The following is an 11,007-nucleotide window of genomic DNA, read 5'->3' as shown; positions in this document are numbered from 1 at the left end:
TGTACTTCAACCACGTGTGGGTGACGGAATAATTTTCTTTAGATAAAGAAAGTTGTTGTTTTTCTTTAAAATAACTTCAGGTTCTGAATACGTAACGTCTTGTCGACTGTGTTTATGCTTGAACAGAGCACAGCCCTGACAACAGGATCTGTGAAGAATAAAAAATAAGTTGTTCTGTTTAAACGGAAGTCAGCCTTTGTTTCTGACCGACTCTGAAGAAGGATGGCGGAGTGCTTGTTAAATCTGCAAACCCAGCTTGACTCTTTCATGCACGTTTTGCTCAAATCGATCGTGTATGAAGTGTCAGAAGTTTTTGGAAACAGGATGTCTGACTCCGAGAACGAGTTTCAAGACAAACTCCGCAATATCTCCCAGATCCTGGTGAGACGGGCCGTGTTTAAAATCACACAGTGTGTGGAGGACAGTGTCGGGAGTGAGATGGCGCAACTGAAGAAGGAAAACGAGAGCTTGAAGTGGAGATTGCAGCTGTGGGAGAAGGAGTCGGGAGCAGAAGGATATCAGGGACCGACAGATCATGTTGGATACACGCTTCCCTGTGAAGTGACTGCAGGAATAAAAGAAGAAATGGACACGAAACTAGAGCTGTCAGGTCAGTGTGGTGACTTGTATGTAGTCGGGATCTGTGCGAGTTTAAAAACAGTGTCTTTAACTTCCTCACTGGTGAGAGTATAGTGGAGAGATGCAGAGTGAAGTGGGAAAGACTTGTGTGTTGTAGCAACGGGATTCTTTACTGGAAACTGAACTGTTTTGTCTGGTTACGGTAATAAACACCTCGTTCAGATTCAGCAATTGTTTCACTGAATCAGTGAATAAATACAACGTCATTAGGAAAGAAAACGTATAGATATTGTTTTTACGTCGTATTGGCTTTTTATATATTTACTGATGATTGTGTATATAACAATAATTTTAATCGGTTTAAGTATTTCAGTCCTCCGGTCCTCCTCTTCTCAATGCAGTCTTAATCTTAATGTACTGTAGTGTCCAGTCGGTCAGTGAGTCTGCATTAACCCCTCTCTCTCAGTGCTGTGTTATTGTACTACAGTGTCCAGTCATTGTGTCTGTATTAACCCCTCTCTCTCTCAGTGCAATGTTAGTGTACTTTAGTGTCCAGTCAGTGTGTCTCTATTAACCTCTCAGTGTCAGTGCAGTGTTAAATGTAGTGTGCAGCGTTATGTGTAATGTAGTTGTGATATTATTCCAGTAGACTCGCATTTTATACAGCAGTATTTCGGTTGCATATAATCAGAACACCATCCTTAAATGGAGCAGTGGCTCTGTGGCTAAGGATCTGCGCCTGTGGCTGGAAGGTTGCAGGTTCAAATCCTGCGGCCGGCAGAGGAATCCTACTCCATTGGGCCCCTGAGTAAGGCCCTTAACCCCAACTGCTCCAGAGGTGCTGTACAATGGCTGACCCTGCGTTCTGACCCCAAGCTTCTCTCCCTATCTGCTTGTCTCATGGAGAACAAGCTAGTGTATGTGAAAAGATAAATTCCTAATGCAAGAAATTGTATAGGGCTAATAAAGTAATCTTATCTTAAACAACTCATCTGTCACTGTACTAGCATGTCCATGTATATAGTTTAAATTACAATAAAAACAGTGATACAATTTAACTTTTCTTGTCTTGCTTTTTTTCCTCTTTGTACTTATATTGATGTTCATGCTGCATGATAACTAGTGCCGATTAATTATATCTAAGTTGCAGACTAGACAACAGTTAGTTCTTTTCACGTTCTGGGCATACAACCAGCTTACCAAATACATGCCCTTTACCTTACTGACCAAGAACAGGCAGCATCTTTAAATATTTGGGCGCAAAGCTAACTTCAAGACACTAGACTGCATAGTTTGCAAAATACCAAAAAATACAAAAACAAAAAAATTATATTATCATCTCACTTCCCAGGTCTCTCCCTTATCTCTTCACTGCTAAATAACGTCTTTGCTATCTGAAATTTAAATTTTAAGCTAGTACTTTTTGTGTGGATATTACTTCCTTTTGAGCACTACTCGAAGCTCGTGTTAAAACTCAGGGCTCAATACTCGACCCTTTACTTTTCAGCATTTACATGTGTCCACTTGGTCAGCTTTTAAGGTCACATGGCCTCAACTGTCATTTCTATGCTGATGATTTTCACCTAGACGTCCATACCAAACCTGACACTGATGTGGCTTTCTCTATTTTATCGAATTGCATCTCCGACATAAAAAACCTATGTGAGTCAGAATTTCCTTCATCTTAACTGTGACAAGACTAGAGTCATGCTAATTGGCACCACCCACAAACTTTGTAAAACCAATGCTCTAGACCTATCCGTAGATAGTTCTGTACTTGAGCTTCAGTCTAAATTGAAAACCCGAGGATGATATTTAACTCAGACCTGACATTGGACCCATATGTGCAGCATATTGTCAAAGCATCTTCCTTTCACATACTATACAGCCACCTTTGAAGGTTCTATATACAGATGCAGCCATTCAAAACGCGTGAGGTACACCATGGTACAACATGGTGGGCGTGTCGCATCAAAACACGGTATGATGCAGTGTAACGTGTCATATGACGTCATATCGGAAAGTATCCGGAATCACCTTGTAAAACCGCCAGGAGGAGCCATTAAAGGTTAACTCTCATGTACAGCATTTGAGCTTTTAAATTTAAACTGTGTATTACAGCATGTTAATCATCAGTCATTAAAAAGTTGGTATATTTTATGAATGCAAGATTGTTTAGTTGGGCAAAAGTACACAACACAACCTTTATCATAAATATTTTAATTATGCAGAAATATTTTATGCATCAAAGCCTTTACCGAAGATATCACTAATAGTATTAATGAATGACCTTGGATAAGCTGTAAACTCAAAGTATTACGCTGGTCCACATTATTTGTAACCATCATTTTAAATGAAAATACTTTTATTTTTTCATCGACAAAAAGTAACACCACAGCATTTCGTTGATCTAACTAACAAGAATGGGACATTAGCTAGACAATATGATAAAGGAATAAATGACTTTTTTGGTTTATTTCTTTAGCACATTTATTTGAACATTTCCATCGATTGTACAAGCACTGAAAAACTGCCAAATCCCTAGTTCGTCGGGCATTTTCTTTTACTATAACAGACATAAAAACTCCCTTGCTTTTAACAGAGCGTTTCATAATTTCTAACAACGAAAATGATTTAAACTGCGACACTTTTATAACAAGAGCTCAAAATATCACAAGGATCCTCAAGAGATCAACAAAGACAACAGAAAAAGATATGTGTATCAGATACTGTACATGAGAATCCAAGCTTTTTTTATCTACGCTAAGAAGTAGTCTTTAAAATTTCTTCATCACACAGTGAAGTCAAAATTCCGGGATGTGCGTATATTAGAAAATATAGGACTTCTTCGAATGTGTGTCAGGCAATCAGACTTTGGGACCAGAATTATCAGTTTTATTAAATGTCTTTTTGATACAATCAGACAAATGCAACATAAATGGTTATCTTTGTCTTTTAAGTATCTTAATAAACTATCAGCATAGCTTTCTCCCCGTTTAGATTTATTTTTCATGGGATTTTGGGATCAAACGTGGGAAGATTAGATTGTAATCATTTTTATTTTTTAAATACATTTTAGGAAAGTGTAATCTACACTAAAAAGCTGTATTTATTTTAATGATTCCCTCTCTCACTCCAAAACATACTGGTAGGTTAATTGGCTTATGGGAAAACTGGCCCTGGTTATGTGTGTTTGTGTCTGTCTGTCCTGTGATGGACTTGCGCTATGTCCAGGGTGTATTCTGCCTTGTGTCCGTTGCTTACTGGGATAGGCTCCAAATCCTCTGTACTGGATAAAGATATTAGAAAATGGATGGAAGTAAAGGCACTGTGTGGATGGAACTATACACAGTGTTAGAAACCCACTGTGAGATGGCAGCATCTCACTGAGGATAAATTATTTTATAGGGCTGGCTTAAGGAAACAGCCTTTCCACCTCTCTTGCACATCAATAGCCATACCTAGTTAGTTATTTCAACAAATTGCCTCTAAATATACAAATCTTAAGATGCTGGCTCTGTGGATCCGCATCAGCTATGTTTGTCCATTCCTTCAATTCATGTGCATCCAACACACAGTTCAATGCTAGCAACTACACAAAATCTAAAATACAATCCTCATTTCAGTATCTATGTAAACATACAGTCTGTTAACTTCATCATCTTCATCAAAAGTATGCCTAACCCCATCAGGAAGTGTTCTTGTTATCAGTGTATTCCTCAGCTTTCCTCAAATTATCTTTTTCCTACCAACATCTCTAGTCTTATATCCTGCAATAACTCAGCCAACACTTAACCCCTCAAAAGCTGCTTGTGTTAATTTCTTTAAATCACAAATATCATATGTAAATACTGGCCATGTAATACTCTGCATGGTGGAATAATAGTTTATTTTAAAGGGAACTAGAGAAACTAGGAACTAGAGAAATCAAGAAAGCCATTTTTTTCTAGAATTAATAAATGCACATCCTGTTCACTGGGGAAATTAAATCCACACTGAGCATCTTTAATATGTTCAGAATTTGACAGCGAGAATCCTGATCGGGATGCATTACGCCTGTCCTTGCACTGGCTTCCTATCAGGTTTCGAGTCAACTTCAAAATCCTCATCCTCATTCAGTACCTATCTGGCTTATTATCTGTCTACTCCCCACCTTTGTCCGTCTGACTCTGGTCTTCTAGCTGTCCTCAAGAACATCTACATTCTGTGGGTGACAGGACCTTCTCTAGCTGCACCGCAGAGCTCTGGATTTGTATCCCCAGTGATATCAGTCACCTACCCTGAGTGCATTTAAATCTAACCCCAAAACCTTTTTCAGAAGACTTAGTGTCTGTATCTGCTTCATTTTCTAATTGTGGTAGCACTTCTAACTGCTTGTCTTTCTTTTATGTATTTACTTTGTAATCTGTGGTCCTTATAACTGTTTTTACATCTACTGTATTGCTTTATTGCTTTGTCAGTCTTCTCATTCCCTCTTTGCTAAATGACTTTTCATACTAATCTGATCAATCTAACTGCTTATTTTCTGTGCTTTCTCTATCCTGTTAGATTTACAATTATTCTGAAATTTTTCTTCTTGAAATGACTCATTTCTAAATACCTTTTTTCACTGTTAATATCTTGCAGCAACTATGCGACAAAATATACACTTAGCTCAACCTGACAGTTCATCCTGCTACCAACATTGAATAAAAAAAATCTTTAGATTTCTATATTTGTCTTTATCTAGTGGTTTCATTAGTGACACAGGCTAAACTTTCTTGGAAAAATGCCTTTTATGTGTTGCGAAAAACTGACTTGCTTTAACAAAATATATTTACAGATCCTTTCGCCTGGCAATCTACCTGAATGCCCAACTATCTGAGAAGCCCTCCATGAAACCATGTTTGCTATTAATTCATTTGGATCTCACTGACAGAATTGCTGTTTTTTATGCGTGCTAAGTTTCTGATTCCTCACTCTGTTTCATGTGTAGAGATGGATAAGACTTTATTGATCCCAAAGGGAAATGGACGTACATGTTCATGAACATGTTTGCATGTTCTTTTGTAATATACACTTTTTTGTGATTTTTTGTATATCTAAGCAAGTGTTCCTGCATCCCTCTTCTGCACTATGTATAGTCATGGCTTTTTTCTGTTTGTTTATTTCAAAGTAACACCTGCTCCATTTCTAAAACTTTTTGCTCATGTGCATTTTTGTATTTTTTACACCTCTAGCACTTTAACGTCCTGAATTTATATTTGCCTTAATTTGTAGGAAGAATTTTAGTTTTAGCCTTAAAAAGCTTCAGTTTTCACTATCTTTTGTTTCTTGTCCTTCAACTGTTATTATTGATCACCGAAGTATTGTACTTGACATGACTTCATTCACCCTTTCCTGAACGTCTGTGAGTGGCAGAGATAGTGCTGTCTCTGGTGCGATCTTTTGCAGCTGACATTTCACTGTTTTAAACGAATAAGAAATTAGATTGCTCATAAATCACTTATTCTAAATAAACACAGCGTAATTGCTCTCTGAAAATGTTTTCTTGTTCATTTTGGAGACCTTGATCGAAACTGATTTTAGATGTCAGAAAGGATTTATTTTCTCTGTGTATTTCTGTGTGCGTATTTCCTATATTGCTTTGTCGAGATTTTAACTTTATATTTAGGCTCAGATTTCAACTATAAATCTCACACTAATTACTAGCGGTAAATACTGATGTTTTGCTCCCTCTTACCACAAAAATCTATATGTATTGTATCTGGGATGACCTAATTTTTGTACGTGTACCTACTGTGATTCGGAAACGGAACGGTTAAAGATGGCAACAAGTCAGGCACCCAGAGGGAGGGGGAGGGGGGGTGCGTCTTCCTGCCTCCATAACTAAAATGCCAAATAGGAGTGGCTTAAGCGATGTACACAGTCATGTAACTGACAGTTTGAGGTAGCCTATCGTATAGATTTCGCTTTGTTGCTGATAGATTAAGCTTTCGAAACTCAGCCCCAAAGTCATGTGACTGATTTTTCACCCTGTTTCATTGGTTAAACGCAATGATCACATGCACCACCATGGTAACTGGGATGTGTAGTTTTTAATTCAGTTTGAATTATAACTGTACGTACTGTCTTCATATTTGGCCAGGGCTTTAAAGAGAGGGCGCGCCAAAAAATTTCGATGCCGTTGTCCTGGAAGAATTTGACCTCAGAACGTTTGACTAGCCTACTGTATGTTCCTAAATTAATATCATTTATGACCTTCTATCTATCTGTCTACCTTCAGATGTGTTATGCTCCTCTTCTTTTTATGCTCAGCTACTAAAATTTCCCTTTAGCGGTAAAATTTCCTATAAATATTCAATACTAAGCGGATTAAAATGTGCACAGTAAAGAGATTAAATGATTAAATCTTTTCACTACCGACTAATGCACCATGAGTGCCCGTCGGTCATTTTGGCCAGCCAATCACGTACTGCAGTACAGGTTTGTACCGTGCATTTTGAATGGCTGCATCTGTATAATAAAGTTTATTATTATTATTATTATTATTATTATTATTATTATTATTATTATAATAAAGGTCTTGTCTTCTTGTCCTGTGTTTTCAGGCTCAGAGGCCAGTGTTCTCCCTGATGCTGGGGAAAGGGCTCCTCTTGAACAGCAGCACAGTGAGGAGGAGGAGTGGAGCTCCAGTCTGATGCAGGAGACAGAGATCACTGCTGCAGAAGGGAAAGAGACACTCAGTGAGCAGCACACAGAGAGAAGACAGAGTGTGGAGGATCTGGACTCTGTGCCCATGATGAAGACGGAGCCTGAGAGTGGGACACCTGGACTCTTAGTATGTGATGCTTTTACAGAGAAGATTAATAATCAGGACATGAACAATATGTCACAAGGTTGTAATGAACTTTACTGTGTCTCTGTACAAGAGCTCAAAGAAGAACTGAGTGAGTTTAATCTTACAGATAAGGACATGGAGCCCCAGTTGATTGACCCCGCAGAGCTGAAGAAGGAGCCCCAGGTGATTCAGACTGCTGAGCTGCACACTGAAGGACACGATGGAGAAAACAAATCTCAGTTTCAGAACAGAGAGCAAAATCATTCCATGAAGGATTTGCAGAATAAGAAACCCCAGCATGATCAGACAATGAGGAAGAATCACTCAAAGCCTTGCTCAGATGGAGTGGACAAACTACCATTACAACACAGGGATGAGCAGCATTTTTGTCAGTCTAGCATTTCAAAAAACCTTCGCACAGGAGAGAAATATTTCACTTGCCGTCAGTGTGGGAAGAGTTTTAGTCAGTCACACAACTTAAAAAGACACCAGGGTATTCACACAGGAGAGAGACCATTCAGCTGCAATCAGTGTGGGAAGAGTTTTAGAGACTCAAGTGCCTTAATAGTCCACCAGCGCATTCACACAGGAGAAAGACCATTCAGCTGCAGTCAGTGTGGGAAGAGTTTTAGTCAGTCAAGAACCTTAATAGTCCACCAGGGCATTCACACAGGAGAGAAATTATTCAGCTGCTGTCAGTGTGGGAAGCGTTTTAGTCAGTCATACTACTTAAAAAGACACCAGCGTATTCACACAGGAGAGAGACCATTCAGTTGCAGTCAGTGTGGGAAGAGTTTTAGAGTCTCAAGTGCCTTATTAGCCCACAATCGCACTCACACTGGAGAGAGACTGTTCAGCTGCAGTCAGTGTGGGAAGAGTTTTAGTAAATCAAGTAACTTAAGAGCCCACCAGCGCACTCACACAGGAGAGAAACCATTCAGCTGCAGTAAGTGTGGGAAGAGTTTTAGTCAATCACATGACTTAAAAAGGCACCAGCTTGTTCACACAGGAGAGAGACCGTTCAGCTGCAGTCAGTGTGGGAAATGTTTTAGTCTTTCAAGTAACTTAAGAGCCCATCAGCGCATTCACACAGGAGAGAGGCAATAGAAAACACTAGGGAGGAGATCACACACCTATCTACATCAGTGGAACTGCAGTGGAGAGGGTCAGCAGTTTCAAGATCCTGGGAGTTAACATCTCAGAGGACTTAACCTGGACCCACCACACTAAAACCATGGTCAAAACAGCACGGCAGCGCCTATTCTTTCTCCATAGGCTAAAGAGGTTTGGCATGCCATCACATATCCAGGCCAACGTCTACAGGTGCACTATTGAGAGCATCCTGACTGGTTGCATCACTGCCTGGTATGGGAACTGCTCCGCCCGGGATCGCAAAGTACTGCAGAGGGTGGTGAAGTCAGCACAGCTCATCACTGGCTGTGAGCTACAAAACATCCAGGATATCTACTCAGCTAGATGTCTGAAGAAGGCCAGGTCCGTTCTCAAGGACCGCAGTCATCGCAGTCACAAACTATTTTCCCTCCTACCATCCGGTTAACGGTACCAAAGTATTCGGTCCAAGTCCAACAGACTACGGAAGAGCTTCTACCTCCAGGCAATCAGACTGCTAAATAGCCAACCTCCAGCTCCTTTAGCAAATCACCTGTAATGGCTACATGGACACACAATTTTCACTGTATTCAGCATAACCGCACTACTTGTATATATTGCATACACCATGGACACATAGCAGCTCTACTCATATTGAGTTTTATTCAATTTCTATTACATCTGTTATTATGTAACCTTATTTTCATAATCTCAATTTTGTGATTTTTGTGTTTTTGTGATTTCTGTGATTCTTGTGATTTTTGTGAGCTTGCAGAAAAGACATTTCATTGCCAGCAACTACTGCTGCATGCTCTGTTGTTGTGCATTCGATAAATAAACTTTGAAAATAAATTGTTGCAGTCAGCGTGGGAAGAGTTTTAGTGACTGAATCACCTTAAGACACCACCAGCGCATAAGATAAGATCACTTTCTCACATTAGGATTTTGTTTTCTCACAACACTCTCACTATGAGGCCCACAGATAGGAAGAGAAGCTAGGGGTCAGCATCTCTGGTGTAGTTGTGGTTAAGGGCCTTGCTCAGGGGCCCACCAGCATAGGATTTCTCTGCCAGCTGTGGGATTTGAACCAGCAACTTTCCACCCACATCTATAGATCCTTAGCTACAGAGCCACTGCACCTAATCGCACCAGAGAGAGACCTTCCAGCTGCAGTCAGTGTGGAAAGCGTTTTATCCAGTCAGGTGACTTAAAAATACACCGCTTTAGTCACCACTTTAGTTTTTGATTTAATCATAATCTTAGTCAAGTCAACTGAAATGTCTATTAGTTGAAGTAGGTAACTGCGTCAGCATGTGACATCTGTTAAAGGTTCCTGTTACGACCCCAAGTGTCTAGGGGAAAAAGGGTGTAACATTTAGGATAATTCTTTTGGAAGCAGGGGGGGTTTTGGTGAGGGACTAGGAAGTATGATAACAAGGGTAAGGAACTAGAGTGGTGCCAAAGGAAAGAAAATAACAAAAAATGGAGCTGGCTATGACAGTGAGGGAAAGCTAATCTGACTACAAAAGAAAACCCGAAACACACGGTCTTCGGTGTCTTCAACACCCTAGCTAACCTGCACTGACTACCCAAAACCATACAAGACAAATGGCACTCACCCGTACTTAACTAGTGTACTAATACAAAATCAACTAAGTGTGTAAGTGTACCCAACAACCTAAACTAACCTTATATACAAAAGTTCACACAAAAACACAAGTGAACCAGGAAGACAAATAAGGGAAAACAAGAGTAATAAATAGCAGCAGGGTACAAAAAGAACACAAAAGTTGAACATGTAACACTGGGGCAAGGTAATGACAAAAACAAGGATGAACACACAAACGAAAGTACAAAGAAACTAACGTAAATCCAACAAAACAACAAAGCCGAAGCTATACGAAAATACACACACACAAAGCAAAACAAACTAACAAACGAAGCCGAAGCAATAACCAGGAGCGAAGCGATAACCAAAACCGAACGGGACCGAAGTCAAACGAAAGGCCTCTTCTTTCTGAAAGCCTCCATGTTATATAGTGAATAAGATGTGTTCTGATTGGCTGAGGCTAATTAATGATGACATCATACTGAAACAGTGGAGTGATGGTGGGCCAATGGGGAAGGGAGAACAATCAAGGGTCAGCAGTGTGGAACTTGGAAAAAAACACACACAGAACACACACTGGGACGTAACAGTTCCTCAGCTGACACTTTGCGTTTTCTTCCCTTTTCAGCATGGAACAAACCTGTACTTGTTCCTAAAATGTCTATTAGTTACTTTGTAGTCACCCACTTTTGATTTAGTCTAGTCAACTAAATGTTAGTCAACTAAATGTTGACTATAATTACTCTTACTTATGGTTGATTAGAACAGAATTGGTTCTAGTCATGCAGTTTACTTTATGTGTATAATAACATGTATAAAGATTTACATGTTAGGATGAGCAATTATATGAGCGATTACATTAGGATGAGCGATCCCTCCTCAGCAAAGG

General features: G+C 39.6%; 2 protein-coding genes across 2 annotated transcripts in view; both read left to right on the top strand.

The window, feature by feature from the left end:
• LOC148827801 (scavenger receptor cysteine-rich type 1 protein M130-like) overlaps window positions 1-11,007 on the top strand; it is a 446,693-nt gene that overhangs the window by 325,132 nt on the left and 110,554 nt on the right. The window lies entirely within an intron of this gene.
• Window positions 140-9,239, top strand: LOC148827809 (uncharacterized). The gene is made up of 2 exons (XM_088926188.1): window positions 140-610; window positions 7,170-9,239. Exons 1-2 carry the CDS (start codon window positions 223-225, stop codon window positions 8,504-8,506), a joined length of 1,725 nt encoding a protein of 574 aa, XP_088782314.1. The 5' UTR covers window positions 140-222; the 3' UTR covers window positions 8,507-9,239.

The sequence above is a fragment of the Atractosteus spatula genome, chromosome 10, assembly GCF_055471065.1.
Source record: "Atractosteus spatula isolate fAtrSpa1 chromosome 10, fAtrSpa1.hap1, whole genome shotgun sequence".
NCBI lineage: Eukaryota > Metazoa > Chordata > Actinopteri > Semionotiformes > Lepisosteidae > Atractosteus > Atractosteus spatula.
Note: the sequence above shows the minus strand (reverse complement) of the source record. Positions and strands in the feature narration are given on the sequence as shown.

Excerpts from the sequence above, each read along its gene's own strand:
- LOC148827809 (XM_088926188.1), top strand. The coding sequence starts at position 223 with ATGGCGGAGTGCTTGTTAAATCTGCAAACCCAGCTTGACTCTTTCATG. Across the intron at positions 611-7,169 it reads CACGAAACTAGAGCTGTCAG|GCTCAGAGGCCAGTGTTCTC; the intron begins GTCAGTGTGGTG and ends CTGTGTTTTCAG.